The sequence below is a fragment of the Eublepharis macularius genome, chromosome 5 (assembly GCF_028583425.1).
Source record: "Eublepharis macularius isolate TG4126 chromosome 5, MPM_Emac_v1.0, whole genome shotgun sequence".
In the NCBI taxonomy this organism is placed as follows: domain Eukaryota; kingdom Metazoa; phylum Chordata; class Lepidosauria; order Squamata; family Eublepharidae; genus Eublepharis; species Eublepharis macularius.
In genome coordinates this window covers 44134936-44153900 of record NC_072794.1, presented here as the reverse complement: position 1 = coordinate 44153900, position 18965 = coordinate 44134936, and the positions used below count along the sequence as shown (strand labels likewise).

At 41.1% G+C, this 18965-nt stretch overlaps 1 protein-coding gene across 1 annotated transcript in view; it reads right to left on the bottom strand.

The window, feature by feature from the left end:
• Positions 1-244: 244 nt before the first annotated feature.
• The window catches only part of SLC25A24 (solute carrier family 25 member 24), a 33089-nt gene continuing 14368 nt past the window's right edge, over positions 245-18965 (bottom strand). Inside the window, exons 5-10 of the mRNA XM_054980194.1 lie at positions 14783-14941; positions 13397-13546; positions 11397-11504; positions 8323-8490; positions 5644-5794; positions 245-3992 (exon numbers count right to left, since the gene is read on the bottom strand). Of these exons, the coding sequence (XP_054836169.1) occupies positions 3814-3992; positions 5644-5794; positions 8323-8490; positions 11397-11504; positions 13397-13546; positions 14783-14941 (915 nt within the window). The 3' untranslated portion in view covers positions 245-3813. The remainder of the gene's footprint in view (positions 3993-5643; positions 5795-8322; positions 8491-11396; positions 11505-13396; positions 13547-14782; positions 14942-18965) is intronic.

The window sequence follows — 18965 nt, the reverse complement described above, 5'->3', positions numbered from 1 at the left end:
GGAAGAATGGTCACATTTCAACACTCGAGCAGGCCCAAACACCCAAGGACAGTCCTGTTAGCCACCGTGGCACAAATGATTCAGTACTTCAAGTACTGGAATCCTAAACTAGCCATGCAACTATCATGATGATCAGAACAGAATGCCTATATGAGAAAGCTCAACTTGCTTTTTTTGTACACAACAGAATTTGTATTCATAGATTTCTAGGTCCAACAAGCCACAAAAGTCACATTACAAAACGTTTATTATAAATTGATACATTTATAGGATTATAAAAAGTAAATGTCTGATTTACTTTCAAGTAACAGACCAAGCACACCTCATTAGAACTCAGCTTTTTTTTGGCATATGGTAATGGACTGAAATCCTCACAGTCTTACTCATTCTTACAACAGACAGGGATAATCACCAACAGAATAATCAATATTCCCCGAAGGTCACTTGTACAAGAAAATGGACTGAGTCTGGTTCACATACAGCTTGGGGCATCTTTGCAATATATAGAAAATAGGCATCTTTCTAGGTTACAGTAAAAAATAGAGAAAATTCATAGTCACATCTACAGATAGGCAAACTCATAATAGAATGGAATACCATGCAATCTTCTTCTTTAAAAAAAAAGAGCAGTGCACTTAACAGTAAGTCTTTATTTGAGCAACTAATTCTTTGGTCTTGGATCAAGTGCAAGGCTGGACATGACAAAATAAAATCAGAAAAGCCTTCCACTCATAACAAGGAATACAATCCAGTGGCCACTACCTATCCCATCCACACTGCAAAGAACAAAACCAGTTGCGCTCGTAATAATTAGTTAAGATAGTGTATAGCCACCAACTGAAGACACTCTGCAACTCAGAAAATGCCCAGATTCTTTTTTGTGCTGTTTGTTTAGGTCAGCTTCCCAAACCAATCAAAAAGGTACTAAGGGATCCATGTCAGTCAATTTGTGGCATGTTTGAGGTTTACAGGAGCTCAGGAATGGTTCGATAATCTGGTTGCTAAAGCAAAAAAAAAAAAAGCAGCAACACAGGTTAGAAACACAGGTAAAATCATTCACATACAGTGCAATCCTCAGAAGAATTATTCCAGTCTAAGCCCACTGATTTCAATGGGTTTAGACTGGAATAATTGTGTTTAGGATTGCACGATAGTCACTTTTATCTTTTTGATCCCCCACCCGAGATTATATAAAAGCAGCTGTTTTTGTCAAAATATTAAAAAGCCATCCAACTCCCATTTTGATACTGGGCTGCTATTCCCAAGGACAGTTCATTCTATCAAGCTCCCCAATACAGGAACTTGAATGTGTCAAGGAAAGCTTATGCACACAGGTGGAGCCAGCAGCCATCTTTATGATGACAGCTACTGGAAAAAAATGCAGCCATGATCATGAAAAGGATTTCCTGCATGTATAATGGCAGCTAACACATCCACATGATTACATATCTAAATGCATAATTGCATGGAGGAATTTGAAAAGGTGAACTGGCTTCTCACAACTGGCTTCTCTACTAACTGTGGAACATTTGCATGAAGTTCAATATATAGAAAGAAGTATTTGTACAACAGGCTGAAAAACAACAAGGTGGGTTTGTTCAACATGGTAGCTGGCCTGTGGAATGTAGTTCCTCTAGAATGCTGTAGTCTTTAGCAACTGAAAAAAGCAACAGATCATACACTCCAGTGCAATTTCCTATGTCATCCCCACATGCAAAAAGCATTACAAAAGATTAACAAGAATGGGCACCTCTTCATGAAGATACAAGAGCTGCACAAGGATCTGCCTCAACATGGTGCTAAGGAGCACTGGATATACCCTTGGTGCTGCGTGCAAACAACTGTAAACAATATTATGGACATTCAGCAGACATTCATGCACAGACAACTCAAAAATTCTCTGTTTTAGAAAATTCATTTGATAATGTGCATACATTAAAAAGTTCTTGCAAAAGTCATGCAGGAAAAGTCTCTTCAACATGATCTTCTCTTGTTATCCAAAAGCTTGTGGCTTGGTTTATATTTACTCAATATTAATTTTAACAATTTCAAGGTACTGGTTGGTTGTGCTCTCTCTCTCTCTCTCTCTCACACACACACACACACACACACACTCTCTCTCTCTCTCTCTCTCAATATACCTAGCAATTTGATATGGGGTGCTAAGGAGGAGTTTTTAAATTATCAACGAGTCTCTGGCACACTGTTATAAAGGACTTAGCTTTTCATCAAGGAGGAAATCCCTGATCTACAGGAAAAATAGAATGGTAGTGCAGAATTGCTATCCTTCCTACTCCACTTCTGAATTGCATTTTCAACCTGCCACAATCAGCCCTTTATGCAGGCATTCCCACAAAGACAGTGAACATAATGTATAATAAAAGATGGATTTTTTTACTCCAAGATTGCAATCTGCACAAGACATATAAAGGCCAGCCTTCTGTGGTGATCAACCAATGAGAAATAAGAGCCATCTCAGTTGACTGGCAGCATGTGCAATTGAATGAAAAGCAGCCCAATGGAATGATCTAGCAAGATCCCTTTGAATGGATCATTTGCAGTGCATTCCTACGCAGCTTTACTCTATACCCACTGATTTCAATGGGTTTAGGCTGGAATAACATAATACATGATGTATTCAGCTCTAATTTGACCTGTGAGTACATCATCAGGAATTCCTTGACCCTACTGCAGCTAAAGATAATCCCAACTAAGCCACTCTGAATGCAATGGAACTGAAATTCTAGGATTTTAGCCTGACTCAGGTTAGTTGTGACTAATTTCAGTTTAAATGAAAGCAATGTATTCCCATGCAGCAGGCAGACATGGTTATGAAGTGGCAGAGCATTTGAAGCAACAAATTGACTGCATCACTTAAAGCAGATTACTTTTCAAAATTCCCCTGCTTGCATCATTCCTTTTAGTGGAAAACTAGCACAGCAAGTGTTTTTTTTTAAAAAAATTTAAAAACCTTGAACGTAGTTTTTATACAAGGCAGCACCAAAAACTGGCATTCCTCCATGCAGCGTGAACTGATGCTACAGTCCATTCAAATACCTCAAAAATCAACCCTCTTACTATACTGCAGGTGTAATCTACATGTCATGTCATAACTATTTTGGGATGATCAGAGGCTCAACCATGCAAGTTTCATTGCAATGGCTGGTAAATGGGCAAAGAGCACCTCTGTCAAAGTCTCACTCATTTCCCCAGGGCACCAATGAGCAGTTTTCTTGGTGGATTGTGCCAATTTTCCCCCTTATATGCTCATAAAAATGTTGAAGGAACTTTTCTGTATCATCTTGTTTTTCTTTGTAATCTTTTTTTCCAAGCCTTATATTTAAAGATACCAAAACATTTTTTTCATCCTTATTAACATCACTTCTCCATTTGAGAATGCAAATACAAAGAACCAGTTGTATGTTTGGTACACCAAAAATGGAACAACCCCCAGAAAGAGCAAATGTGTATCTTAACACAGTACTGTACTTCTCACTTCCAAATACAGTTTATCCTGGTCAAATGTGTGTGTGTTTTTATGGAAGACTTTTGACTCTAGAGATGATTTTTTAAAAAAGATCTTCCAGCCTGTAGATGAATTACCAATGCATTTTTTCTTGATTGTCAAGATACAGAAATTGGCTCACAGCTGTTTTAGGAAGGTGGGATTTCCCATCCCCCAATAGAAGACCAGGAACCCCACAGCATTTTTGCACAGAGGACTGGTCAACTGCAAACATGAATAAATTTAAAGTACACAAAAGGATGGGTGCATATTCCATGATAATCTCTCATGTTGTTCCTCTCTCGCTTTCATGCTATCCCCAAGTTCTCTTTCATCTTTTCATACACCACATAACTGATGCTGACAGCAGGAAGCACCTTCATGAAGTTAGGAGCTATGCCTCTATAAAGTCCAAGGACTCCTTCCTTAGCAATTATCCTTTGGAAGAGACCAACCATGTTCAGCTGAGGACCTCCTTCCACCATAGCTATGGGGAAAAGAGGAGGAAGAGAGAATGAAAATAGTAAAGATGTCACTCAAAATATCAGTATCAAAGTTATTCCAAAATTGACATTTTCTTTAAAATATAACTCCTCTTTATCACATAGGCAGACCTCTTCAAAAAAGAAAGCAGCATGCCTTCCTATGGATAGCCCACATCAGCATTTCTTAATTAGGTATGTAAGCTATTTCCCTATAGAAAGCACATGATTTCTAGTATTCCTTTCTATGAATAGTCTCCTAGATAGTAGTTAGCTTTCAAAAAAAAAAAGATGCTGGCACCCTGTTCTCTTCTTTAAGTGTGCCTCTATCTCAGTGTCTCCCTTATGCTTCACTCAGTACAATGGACTTCACCAACACTCTTATGTATGTCCTTTTAAGACTGCAAATGTCACCAACATGGGAATGATCAATAAATAACTAAGGCCTAGTTCTCACCAAGGCAACAAGTCTCTGTCAAGACTGTACCACTATTTTAGATTGCAAGCAGATGCTCACTTGATTGAATAATTCACCATACAACAAAAATTCCTTGCACACAGAAAGGTGAAACATGTCAGTGAATAAGGTTCCAGCCTAGCCTTTTCCACAACATGCTTAATTACTGTTTGGAGCAAAGGCTCACATGATACTTCTAAGCAATGGTAAATGGTGGGTTGAAAACTCCTATACTTGCACAGACTGGTTATACTGCAATCTTTTGCACATTTTTTTACTTCTTTAGGGTACCCTCTTTTTAGGACTTAAAGCATACAGTTAGCACACCTTCGCCCTTCCAACAACCTCCCCTTCAAAAATGAGAAGTGGGTGAAATTTTAAGAATTTGTAGTCTTGCTTTGAATCAATATATTTGCATAAACTCACTGCATTAACATGTTTGGTCTCATACGCTTACATGTACAAAAACAAGTAACTTGTAAGTACTATGAACATAGTAATAATTTTAAAACCATTGCACAAAAGCAAGTGGTTTCTACCTGCCTTCCCAGATGGTGGACCCATATGCTCAGCTGAACACCAGAATCTACTCCAAGGCCTAATTGGGGGGGGGGGGGCGTTATAATAAGTGAACTGTACCGCTACAGGTGCAAGATTGCATTATTTATTCATTCATTTGATTTTTATCTACTCTTCATCCAAGGAGCTTAAAGTAGTTTATATGGGTCTTCCCTCTCCCTGTTTTATTCTCACAACCAACCTATGCGATACATTAGGCTGAGAGAGCATGTCAGGCTATGAGCTTCACAATAGAGCAAGGATTTGAACAAGCACTCTAACCACTTGAATGCTTCTCCATAGAAAATATAAAAAAAATTACCTGCACATGTAAAATCCTTCTATTGAACATCTGGTTTTTTATTACAGCTAAATTTTGTTGAAATGATACCATCCAGAAGCAGGTTCACCACCTAATCAGCTTTGTGTGAAATAGGCCTTTGTCTGGAACATTTTAAAGGGGCAGTGTAATTCTGACAAAATATGGGGAGCAATGACTGACCAAGTAGTCAAGGAAAGTATCCCCTATTAGAAATGCAAGGCAAGTGGAATAAAACTGCTGAATTATTTTGAATGTTAGGACCTTGCTTACTTGTTCAACATAAGGGTACTGGTCTATGTCCCAAAACACCAAGACTCACCTTGAGCCTGCATTCGAGTTCGGATAAGGGCAAGAGGGTAACTAGCTAACTGGCCACAGGTACTGGACATAGTACCACATCCCAACAACACAAGTACACCAGGGTTGGCAGAGTCTGTTGCATACTTTTCTAGCCACCTCTTCTTCAAAGCCTGCCAAGAAAATATTGCTGCATTTATTCAAGATCTACTTGAAAACTATAAAGGTCTCTTATGTGCCTTAAATACTAATAGACTTATTGCAACATAAGCTTTTGTGGGCTAGAGCCCACTTTATCAGGTGCATAGTATTCTTAAAAGCGACTTGGATGTTTTAGGCAACTTAACTAAAGCCAGTGGTCTGTATATAACTGTGTGTCACAAGAGGAGGCCAAGTAGGATGAAGCTCTGAGGCATCCATACTCTAGGCTCAAGGTTTTATTACATTTAGGATTATGTTGTATTGAAACCTCACGGGGTCCTCTGTAGTTGCCTGCAACCTTTCTAAAACAGCCACTACCTTACACTAGCTTCTCTGTCTTTGAATCACCAACCCACATTCATGAGAACAAGTGACACAAGTTTATGATGAAACTCAGATAGTAGCCTTGCCATCCCCCACCCAGGGAGGGGCATCCCCTGCCCCCACCTGCCATCCCTGACCCTGCTCACCTGGCCAGCGGGGGGAGCATGGGTGTGAGAAGAAGCACTTGCATGCACTACCCCTCCACAGAAAAATGAGCAGGACAGAGGAAGAAGACTGTCCCGCTCATTTTCCAATGGGACGAAGGAAGAAGTCGCAGTGGGCACGTGCTAAAAGTGAAAACTGTCTCCAAAGGGGTGGTTTTCAGTCAGCATGCACCAGGATTCCTCTGCTTGTGGGGAGCACGTGCAAGCACCCCACTGTCCCCACCCCCCAATCCCCTGCACTCCTGCTTGTGTCCTGCTTTCTAGCTTTGACATCTACAGCTTCCTCCCCATGCCCAGCTGGAAAACTCTTTCATCCTACAGCATCCCAATGCCTTCAAATAACTCTCATTCCCAACTAGTGCTTCCTTCTCTCCTTCCCTTACCGTGATAACATCTATATCCCTTTGGTGACTTCCATATACCCTCATCCCTTTCCCCAGGTGGTTTTTCCTTAACTAGCCACAGGCTGAAAACAACTTTTCATAAACACCAGGGAGTTGTAATTTATTATTGCCACTGTATTTTGGAACTGCCTTGAGTAAACTGCTACTGTTATACATGTTAGAACTGTCCTTTTAAGAACTGCCTCTGTAGTTGGAATTGATTTTGCCTTTATATCTAGAATTGCCTGTTTTGCTCTGCTTCTATTCTTTACCTTTAGCTAGGCCAAGACAGACTAAAATTATTTAAGAGCCTGTCTCTCTCCCTACTTCTCCATCTAAAGGAATATTAAGTCTAAGCCACGTCTGAGTATATACAGACTGATCTCTGGAACTAAGAATGCGACTGGTACATATGTATCTTGACACACTATCCTGCTTCACAGCAACCTTTATTAAATAATTACATACCTGCAGTAATACTGTACATACCCAGTAACTGGATAGATTCTTTTATCACCAATTGTAGCTGTTACGCGAATACTCACCATGCTTTGTCTTTCTGAGTTTTGTACAGAAGTGTCATCAGTATAAGTCTTGGTTTTACAACCTTTAAACCATATACTTCACAGTTTTCACTACCTTTTGGTACGCAACAATAAATCTGTTAAGGTGCTACAAAATCCCTTTGTATACGTAATCTTGGTAATCCTTAGAATAACTATTTTACAGCCTGGAGAGTGAGGCTGGGAAACCCATGGCTTGCCTCAAACTGTTGGGTGTCACTTGAAACCAGCACCATTTAAAATAATCTCTGCATCTAACACACAGGGTAGGCTTGACCAGGACCTAACAACATGTCCTGAGGCATTTTTCATTCCCTGAATCCTTTTAAAACTATTTTTGTAGCATCCAACTTGATAAAAGAGTTCTAAAGAGCTGGGAAACTCACGCACTGTTACGTATCGTTTGGTTAGTCCTAAAAGAAGGCTGATTGTGTGCTGGGTTTGGGTCAAGGCTGCCTAGCAATATTATTGAAGTGAGCCTTGAACCAGTAATTTCCACTCACGGTTCACACTTTTAGCAACAATACTGCTCCATAGGACTTCATAAATGTTTTTATCCTCGCCATTTGCCTGCCATGTCAGCACAATGCCACTTTGAAACTCTGCACTTTGACTCTGCGCTTAAAATGCACTTCAGACATAACAAACCATGGCATATGTGCCTAGCACATCCTCAAGCTTGTCTGCTTCTAATATGGATGTGGAAAACCCAGGTTCAATTTCCCTCTTTGCCATGAAGTTCACTAGATGCCCTTATAGTCAAGCCACTCTCTGATCCGCCTACCTTCCAAGGTTTTTGAAACTCAAATGATGCTATGAGCTCCGTGCACGAAGGGCAGAATACAAATGAGATAAACAGAGAGGCTGCGATTCAAGTTAGCAGGGGGTTACTAAAAGCTGAAGTTGATTTCTCTCTATCGCTGCCACGCTCTGAGACTGGAGCCTGAATGAACTATGGCTATCCCAGACAACAATGGCTAGTGTGCAAGCAACCCAGGTCTAACAGTCTATCTGCTAAACCATAGCAGCTTTTTTGGTAATGATGCTGCCAGCAGACTCAACTCACCTCATAAACAGCAAGGTCTATGCCAGCATAGGGAATGATGCCCAAAATATTGGGAATATAACCTTTGTAAAAAGCCTTCACGCCTTCTCTCCTTAAAATCTTCTTAGCACAGTCAAACATGCCATTATATTGTCCTGTTTTGCCCACAGCCAATCTGGTCTTTAACACCTAAAGAGTGAGAAAATATTTGAATTATATTGTTTCCAACAAAATTCTGAAATTTTTGGTTGTTAAAAATGTCAGAACACCAGCACCTGAAGGTGAAGGCAACTTCATTTAAAACAGGCTGGTGAAATAAGCTTCTTTCCCAAAGATTCCTGAATACTACAATGAATAAATAAATTCATCATAGAACTATTTTTAAAAGGTTGAATGTACCATTGCAGACCTATAGGAAAGATAAATCCCTTTAGTGTCTTCTCTTGGGTCCTATCTTGTCCCCTGCCCACTCTCACTCTATTACCAACGGATTACTGCCTCTGCTTATTTCCCCATCATTCTCAGATATAAAATATAATGAGCTGCTTTCTGCTGGGTCAGATGAATGGTTCACCTAGCCCTGTACTGTGTACTTTGACTGGCAGTAGCTCTCCAGAGTCAGAAGCAAAGGTTTTTCCCTTCATTGCTACCCAAGGACCCCTGGTTTTAACTAGAAACTCCAAGGACTGGAACCTTTTGCATACTAAGCATATACTTTACCACTGATGAACAACTCCTTCATAGCAGCAGGTTTTAAATAAAAAAGACTATTCAGTAGTCTAGGCAGCATCAGCATCTTCTGAAGCAAGGCAGCTGCTAGGGCCCATGCCCGAGAAGGGCAGGGAGATGACATGATTAGCACCGGTGAGCAGGAAGCAAGCACACAAATGGAGAGCATGGAAAACAGATATGGGAATGGCAGCAAATGGTGAGGCAGGGGTGCCAGCCCCAGTGAGCATGGCAAGCATACCATGGTAGGCAGACACATGAGAGTGACAAGAACACAAACGGTGGTGGGTAAGCAGGGGGTTTTAACTGAATGGCTACCTCTGTTTGAACCCTGGCCATATCAGGCGATCCTCTGAGCACATCCAGGGTGCAAATTGGGACCACTAGGGTTAATGTTTGTATGGGAATTTTTATACCTAGCTAAACTTCTGTGGGGGCACTGTTGCTTGCTACTAGAGGAAAGCAACTTAAAAAGGGGAAAGGAGACTTCTTGACCTTCCCATGTCTAACCAGTCTTAATGGGGAATTAACAACACCTTACCAATCACAAAGGGGAATTAGCTTAAATGAGGGTTTATTACAGCAAGATAAGCAAATGGGAATAACGATGAATGCAATAATCAAAACAAGAATTTCAAAAACTACAGAACAGAGATTTAGTTCTGCCATACACCAGTGAAGTTTAAGTCTAGTTGATGGTATGAGCTGTTTCCTAGTGTATGCTTAGATGTGGGTCTTGAAGCGGGGGCAGGTGGAACACTAGAACTCTGACAGAGAAGATTGGGCTTCTCTAAAGCAAGCCTTGAAAGGACATGGAAGGCAGATGGATAGACAAATAGCTGTCGTTTCCAACAAAGGTAGAGTTTGACCTTTGTGCAAGGCAAAGGCTATCCTTTTGGGGGTTACCTTTATACTAAGGCAAACTGTACAGCATGTAAATGTACATGACACAACAGCTTACATCAATATGGACATCTGGTATGTGGCTCCATACCAACTGGCAGGGCCAGCACCAGCATTTCTGGCGCCTGAGGCAGCTTCAGGGGTGTTGGTGCACGCTCGTGCATGATGTCACTGCGTGTGACTGCGTGATGATGTCACTGCATGTGACGTCATCATGCGGGGCATGGTAGCGCACAGGTGGCCTCCCAGCCCTCCCGTTCAGTTGCCCCATGCCGCCCTGGCCACCTGCCGCGCCTGGCCTGCAGCTGTGTGCCAGCGGCAGCAGCACAGAGCAACTGAGTGGGAGGGCTGGGAGGCTGCCCGCTCAGCTGCCCCACGCTGCCGCTGCCAGCACGTGCTCCTGGCCGGGCGCAGCAGCTACGGGCCAGGCACAGCAGGCAGCGTGCATCCTTCCTCTGGTTCAGTTGCTCTGCACGCCGCCCCAGCTGCCAGCCGTGCCTGGCCCGCAGCTGTGTGTTGGCAGCAGCGGCAGTGGCAGCAGCAGCACAGAGCTCCAGACCGGGCGCAGCAGCATGGGGCAATAGAGCTCCATGGTGCGCTCCCCCGCCCCCTCTGGTGCCCCCTTGGCGCCCCCGAGGCGGCTGCCAGCCCTGCCAACTGGGCACCATGGATTAATTTGGGCTGAGACCAGAAGTTTGGGGGGGCTGAATATGTAGCAGAAAACAGGGAATCCATGATTGACTGACCGTAAGAACTGAGTGGAGACAGAGGTCTATATACTTGGGGATCAGATTTGGAAGATCCCCTTAATGTAACACCTTAAGTGTGAGTAACAGAACTCTGTTTGGATGTGATATCCTGAATGAGGGAAGGAAGTCCACATCCTAGTAGCTTTGATATACAAGATAAAACCAGTGCCATACATTGTACACTGGTACAAATTAATATGAACTGTGATCTTATTTCTCCATTTGATGTGCTTGTAAGAGCAGCTACTGTGAATGCAGAGACATTTCCTTTCCCTGTGACCGCAAAGCAATTGATGAACTTCCTTATTAATATACTAGCATGGTGGAACCACCAGTTTATTTATGGGTTTGGCAAGGAAACATCTAAGTATTATAAAAATAATGATACTGTCTATCTAATCTAAAGGGTTAATCTCCATGTTCAGAAACAGGAAGAATAAATGGCAACAATGGGCGGGGTGGGGTAGGGCATACACAAATGGCCATGTCCCATGTTGGCAAGCCTGAAAGTCTTTTCCCACTTTGCATACACAAAGGGGGGAGGGTGTTGTTGGAGACTTCCAGCTCCTGGACGCCACCATAACTCCAAGTATAAGTCAGTAAAAATACAGCAATACTTTAAAACCAATGCTGAGCACACTTTCCATCTGATTACTGGAAAGAAGACGGACAGCAGTGTATTTTTGTGAACTTAGCAGGCTCCCCAGCACTTACCTCCATAGGGTAAATAGAAGTCTGAGCAGTTGCACCAGCCAGTGAGCCAGATATAAATCTTTCCACAGTTCCTACCTTCCCGTCTTCATTGAGAAACATTTTCTTATACTGTATATTCAGAATGCATACAAAAGTCATTTTTTCACACTACCACAAACTGCCAGAAGGTCTGTTTTGCAATAACATGCACATGAGCCATGTACCTAGGCACACGGCAAGCACCTGCATACACCGCTCATTTTGTGAAGCGATTGCTACAATGATGTGACAGCTATCTTGAGATTTGATTCCCAAGGTCAACTAATCATGCTTTCTTGACAATCTGGAACATCACCAGGCATGAATATCAAAACTACCATACAGAGGTTACTTTCAGGGCTTACCTACATACTGCAAAGCCCTTGTGTTCTTTGGGGGCCAATATAGAGAGTTTGCATCCAATGTGCAACAGTTCTATCCAAAACAGGCATGGAAAACAGCTTTAGCCTCTTTCCCCCTGCTATTTTCACATTTGCAAATAACCTAGCAGAGCTGCTGTTGGCTTTCTTATTAAAATCACGTTACTTACATTGCTACATGCATGTTTTACACTGGAGCTGTGTGTGGAAGACACAAAACGCACACTGCATGTCTGATGCAAAGTCTTCCCATTGTTTACGAACACACACAAGGCCTTTGCAATATGCAGATTGTCTCTACTCAGTTATCTTAATTTTATCTACTTAGCCCTGCAACTAGAACCATCACCCTTCAGATAAGTGCTTGTTCTGAAATAAAATGGGGACGCAAGAAACATTTGGATTATTTAATTACAACAGTTAATAAAAGTTACTCAAATGTCACTCTTCTCATGTCTTTGAAGGTGAGATTCTACCAAAGCCAAAATCAACACCCCTCCTGAAACAAGGCATGGAGAAAAGACTGATTGTTGAACCAGAAAGAACTAGGACTCACATTATGGCTGAGACACCTCTTTTTATATTCTGGCTTTTCCACTAGCTTCGGCATATTTCTAAAGCAGCACTGGGCAGTGGTACAAGGAGGGAGGAGACTGACTCAGGCAGCCCAGTTCTAGGAACTTGGACATCAGGGTTTAATCAGTTCCTTTTGGCAATTCAAAAGTTATGATGTCTCATATCTTCAGCCATTTACTCCCCTCTTTGGTGTGTCTCCTTTACTGGCCACAAGCTATATTGTATGCAAGATTTAACTTTCTTTTTAAAATAGTTTTTTTAAAAGAGCATATAAAATGCAAGGCAGTGTGATATATTTGACAGAATGCTGCATTCGAGCCAGGAATCCTGGATATAAATGTCTTCTATGTCAGAAAGCTGACTGGGTGCACCCCAGGTAGATCACTTTCTTGTAGCCTAACCTACCTCACAATTTTGCAGCAATGATGATGGGTGCTTATCTTCTGGTACCTCCCTGACCTCCTTTATGAAGGGCAGGATATTAAAAATGATTTTTTAAAACAAAAAACCTTTCACTGCATTAGTTTTCTGAAGTCTCTAAATCTATAGGACATCTGTGTTGGAAAAAATAGATACAGAACTGAAAGTTCTATCTCAAGAGGTCACTTTCTCTTAAAGGAAGATTAAGCTTTCAATAGGTTATGTAAACCTGATCCTGAGGTAAATATAACTCTGAAATCCATTGTGAGGCCCATGTTACCACAGCACAATGAAATTTGACCTTAGAAAACTCCTATATGACTTGCAGACCTGGCCTACCAAGCATGCTCTGCTTTGAATGGGCCACTATACAAAATCCAAATGAAAATAAAATTGAAGGTTATGGGCTCCCAAAACACCACATGCCTTAGCAGATTTAAGTTTCATTTCAGTAACACTTAAAATTGCTCCAATTTTTTCCTTTAAAAAGAGAAAGATGCACAAGTCCAAATGAGAAAAGCGACTTCACACATTTTATGGAATCTTGTTTGTTTACAGCTGGATTCCCTTCACTTAGTGTTCCAATACACTGGCTTAACATCTTACCTGTTCATAAGCCCAGAACTTAATAGCTGTTTCAGGTGCAATTTTAATAACATTGACACCATTTCCCCTCCAAAGAGAACGGATGCCTCCTTCTTTCACCATCTGCTGCAAGCCACCTGCTATGTTCATCTTTGACTTGGAACCATGAACCTATATTTATCACAGAAAGAGAAAATCAAATATAATTGCTGGATGTACACAGAAAGAATAATTAGCAACAGAGCTTCTCTGTGTTTAAAGCATAGGAATAAGTCAGCAAGCCGTTCAAGAAAATAGCCAGAATCATTCCAAGCTCCGCAAGGGACATGATTTTCTCAATTCAACAACAACCCTGTGAGGTAAGTTGGACTGAGTGAGAGAGTGTTCCAATGTCAGCCAGTGAGCGTCCATAGCAAACCTGGGTCTTCTGGTTCCTGTCACAATTCTCTAACCCCCACACCATGCTGGGTCTCTTTTTGAAGAACAGATCTCTCTTTTCATGTCACCTGTACTAATATGGTGCGTTTTATATCAAGTACCAAGCTGTATTTTACAACAGATTTTTTCCCACATTTTTGCCGCTTAAATGAGATGAAATTATAGATGCTTTTTTCTAAAGAATATGCACACACTAATCCAAGCTCTGTTATATTAGTAAAAATACCTATAAGACAGCAAGAAAATAAACACACTTTCAAAATCTTGGCATGTAAGTATCAGAGCACAATCATAAAAATGTGCTGTAGGTATTGTTATTCCTATACATGATTTTTCAGTAGCTGACTGCACTGAACACTGCCAAATATCTACATTTCTCATTATAATGAGCAAACACACCAATTAAACCATTTTAATCAAACAAAGCAAGAAACCAAGTAATCGCTCATTAAAATTACCGCATTTAAATTCTTGGATAACAGCAGTAAGATGTGCCAAGCATACGAACGCAAAAATAGGAGAAATTCTATTGCAAAAGCCAAGCTCCAAATGATTAGATCCCTTAATAGAGCTATTCACGCATTACATAACGAACAGTCTTCTAGCTTCTTTGCATGCCACATTTTCATAACTAGCACCACCATTAGGCTGTCTAAAAATAGATGCCTATAAGTAAGTTTTTTTTCTTATGGAGCTTCTTTCAAAAGCCTCCAACATGCCATGATTTAATTTTATCCCTTGGAGAGAGCAGAGGGAAATTTTACTGAGCCAGGAACCAACCACTAGCTTTACATGGCCTTGGGTTACATTCCTTAAATAACAGCTCTGTGGCAAACTTCTGAAAAGAGCTCTCAAAACAATTTGTGATATAAAACTGGGATCTGCTCTTCAAAAATGCATAATCCTGCTGTGTGTTTCTAAAATATCTCTCTAGAACCCAACACATAGAGCGACTCTGAGACAACCCACCTGCATCATGACCTTAAGTCGGTCTAGAGGTGCTGTGCCTGTTCGGGATACAGCTCCAGCAACTCCACCAGATAAAAGCTGTTTCCACCACTGGCCAGTCTTTTTCTCCTCTTCTGTGAACTCATCTGGGATAGTTAAACTATCTCCTATGTCCAATACCTGTTTAGATGCAAAGGAGAAATTAAGTATCTGTTCCATTCAACCATTCTCAGCAGAAATTATAAACTGTAAAACACACACACACTTGTTTCTGACTATATCTGAAACAATGCTATACAAAACACACCATTTCAAAAACTGCACCATCATCATTAAAAATGATAACAAATTCCCGTCTTGAGCATGGCCCTAATAAAGACATTATACTGAGATATATGAAGCTTTCCAGAGAGTGCTAAAATTCAAATGGTTGCAATGAACTATCAGCCTTTCCTCTAGGTAGGGATTATCTAGATTAACCTCTGGACAACTTCCTAAAGCGATTATGAATTACTAAGTATTTTTAACTTTGTTATTATGCTATTCTTTTTTTAAAAAAATGAAATGGCTATTCAAATGACAACTACTTTGCAACATCATTGTTTCAGGTCTTTTTCTTTTTCCTAACAGAAGCTGAATTATTGTTTTATTATTAGTAGTATTTTACATGTATAAGGACTTCTATGCAATTGGGCAGTTTACATGGTGACCCCGCCTCATATATTACATCATCTCCCTACAAGAAGAGAACAGGAACACTGCTTCTTCGGCACCTGGGCTAGAAGTCGATTAGTAACCTTCCTACCTTAAGAGTGCAATCCTAAACACATCCTTGAATCAAAGGGTTTGAAAGAATGTGACTCTGCTTAGGGTTGCACTAAAAACACTTAAAGATGTCAGATTTTAATATGTTAGATGCTCTACAGTTGCTAAGTATCACTTGAGGAATCACAAAGAATGCTAGCTCAAAGTGGAAATACGATGTGAATGTTTCAAAAGTATTAAAATATAATGTTCTGCTTACTATACCCACGGATCTCCATGCATAAGGGTATTTCCCAAAGAATCACAGGCTGTTGCCAAGGCAAGCCCCTCATCGCCTCCAAAACAGATTTTGACTTCCAAGGATCTGAAAGCCAAATCTTGTATTCCATGGAAGCGTGCTTGGTAACTCTCAATCTAACCTACCTCACAGGATTTGTTGAGAGAATAAAACAGAGGAGAGGAGAATGATTTAAGCCACCTTGGATCAGCATTGGGGAGAAAGGTTGGGTATAAATGAAGTAATAAAATAAATTCATTGTTGGTAGAGATAAATGAGACAACTTTTTCCCCCTTCAAAGTTCTGACAGATCAAAAATATATATGCATGCAAAGGAGAACAGAGCCCCATTTTCTTTCCTATCTGCATACAAGCTAGCAGAGCTGGGGGACACTTTGTATGAATAGGAAATCTGTGATCACCTCTCATATCCCCAGGCAGTCTTCCTCCGCCTCTCAGTGTAGATTACTTATGCTCCAGATTTACATAAGGACACAGGGATCATACAGATACCCATTCATTTTAATGATCTCAAGTTTTGCATACACACATGCAGGTAGGGGATATGCTCTATTGTCCATGCACAGGCACTCTATACACAGAGGGCTAGATCATATTCTTCGTGATAAAATGTGCAATAAACATAGACCACAGTTGGTGACCACATGGTACTTTCAGCACCCAAGAAAGTTAACTCACAGCAGAAAGGCAGGTATAAGAAGTGAACAAAAGAAAAGTCAGACAAATTCATCTGAAGATAAGCAGCTCCAAGGGACACCTGTTGCAGGTGGCAACAGAGAAGGTCCAGACCCAGTATCAAGAGACAGTTTCACAAAAGGATGCAGGGCCTCAAAGTGTTCCCATTAGCCTATACTAGGACAGGCTCTCTCAACAACCACCTATACGGGTTTTTTAAAAGCTCAGTATTTTATACAAAGCTGCTTATCTTCTTCAGTCAAGTTCTTGTTTCTCACCCTTTCCACCTTATTAAATTAGCCACATACACAGAGCCCTTCCTCTGCTGGTTACTAGTTGCCTAGGTTACCAGCTGGTTGCCACCTGGACATTGCATGTTGTGGTCTGTATAGAGTATTCTTGAGGATTCAAATTTCTTAACACACATCCTCAGCCCTCTAAGGTCCCTCTTATCAAAGATGAAAGGCTGAAGAACCAAACATATCACTTATCAAAGGACAATTATTCAATTCATGGCTGAAGTAAATCTTGAAGCAAAGATTTCCCAGTTCATAGCTCATTATCTTAAGCCTTATGCTAATGGTAATCCTGTTTCTTCTCTTTCTTTTCCATCTGCTCAACCATAGAAGAACAGTTGAAGAAAACATTCAAAGTACATATATTATACATCTAGGGAATTTTAGTAAATATGTTCATTATGAGGTGGGGATAGGTACACCACAGCAAAGTTGGGAAAATCTGTAAAACAGCATTCTGTGAAAGCATGTAGCAAGTTTATATTAAAGCCCTGTAATACTTTCAATGCAGTTAAACTAAACTGGCATATGAACATGAGCTGTTTGAAACCATGTGACAGCCAAGTCATTGAGGTGATAAAATAGTAACTTTGGGATAAAAGCATGACATTTGGGGAAATGAAATATTTGGCATGTTGATCAAGAAACTATATACATCAAATATGGCCTCATTTGGCAGGGGTGGCCATTTTCCAAAATTCCTGCTCTGGTCATAGTCTAATCTCAAATAAAATAGTATTAAACTTGCTTAATACTGTGAACTGATTGCAAAGTCTTGTACACAAGTTGGGAATGTGCAAGTAATCAAGGAAAGAGGATAAGAAACAGATTTTTGTCTTCCACTGTGAATGTTAAGCTGGCTGCCATCTTCAACAACTTAAAGGGCCCTTTGATAGTAGATTTATTAGAATCAGAGCTCCCTTTGATCATAACCACCCCCCACCCAAAGGACTACTTCAACTATGAGGGGACAGCTGACTTAATATATTCAAGGATCAAGGTTTAGGGTGAAACTGGGTGGCACACTGCCATGGAATTGCTTTGACTTCAACTTCCCCATCACAAAGATTTTTATTTCAGCTGTGAAGTGACAGTGACTTAACAAAGTAGACTACATATCAGAGTGGAAGTCAGAAGAGAACCCTGGGCTTCCTTCCTTTCAAGAAGCAGCTCCTTCTCACAAGGAGCTGAGGAGCTTCTCTTTTATTTTGGCCATGGCTCAGCAATTCGACAACTGGGAATGCAGTACTTCCACTCTGAAGTCAATGTGGCCAGCAACATTGAGGGGTGGGGAAAGAACTGAAGGGAGTGTAATAAATATAGCAGCAGACCACAACTTCTACTACTACCACACACCTACTGTCCCTTTAATTGGGTTAGGATCAGAACTTCCTTTGATCCTAGTCCCCACCCAAAGAACCATTAAAACAGTGAAGGAACAGCCCTCTTTAAAGGCTCTTAGGGCAGGATTTGAATTGGGGCAGGCAGGCAGACAGTTGATGGTGCCTACCATCTCCACACAACTTCCAACCACTGCCCCACCAGAAGATTGTTAGGTGAAGAGAAACCGATTGAAAGCTGCTTGCTTCCCTTCATCCTAACATCCTAAAGAGGCTGACAGGACCTGGGTGTGTACTTTTGCCATCATACTGGTGGAAGTTTAATTTGAAACCTCATGTTCATGTGCATACCTCAATTTTCCCTAGGTAATCAGAAATCTCTCTCATGGCTGTGTCTGACTCCGTTTTGCTGCCTTAGGGATCTGCACTGGGGCTGGTCAGTTTACAAGCTGGGAGCCCCTGAGGAGTCATAGGGAGGAGCAATCCAAACTCTCTACCCCCAAACCCTCCTTTTTTCTAGGAACCTAAGCAAGCTCAGGGAATTGAGCAGGCTAATTCTCCCCTCCCCCTTTCCCCCTTTTAACTGACTCAACTGCTGCCAATATTCCGTTGTTCTTAGAGTATATTTGGTCCTTGTCAGGCCATTTGGCTGGGAGGAGGTTTTTTTCTTTTGATTATTTTCAAAACTGGCTTTTGCTGCGTACTTGGAATTCTCTGAGTATGTAGTGATTTGGTTTGTGGGTGATCTTGTTTTGCTGTTTTCATGACAGACATGGAAGCCAGCTACAACTACCGACACAGTGCCAAGCAGAGACCCCACAACAAATTGC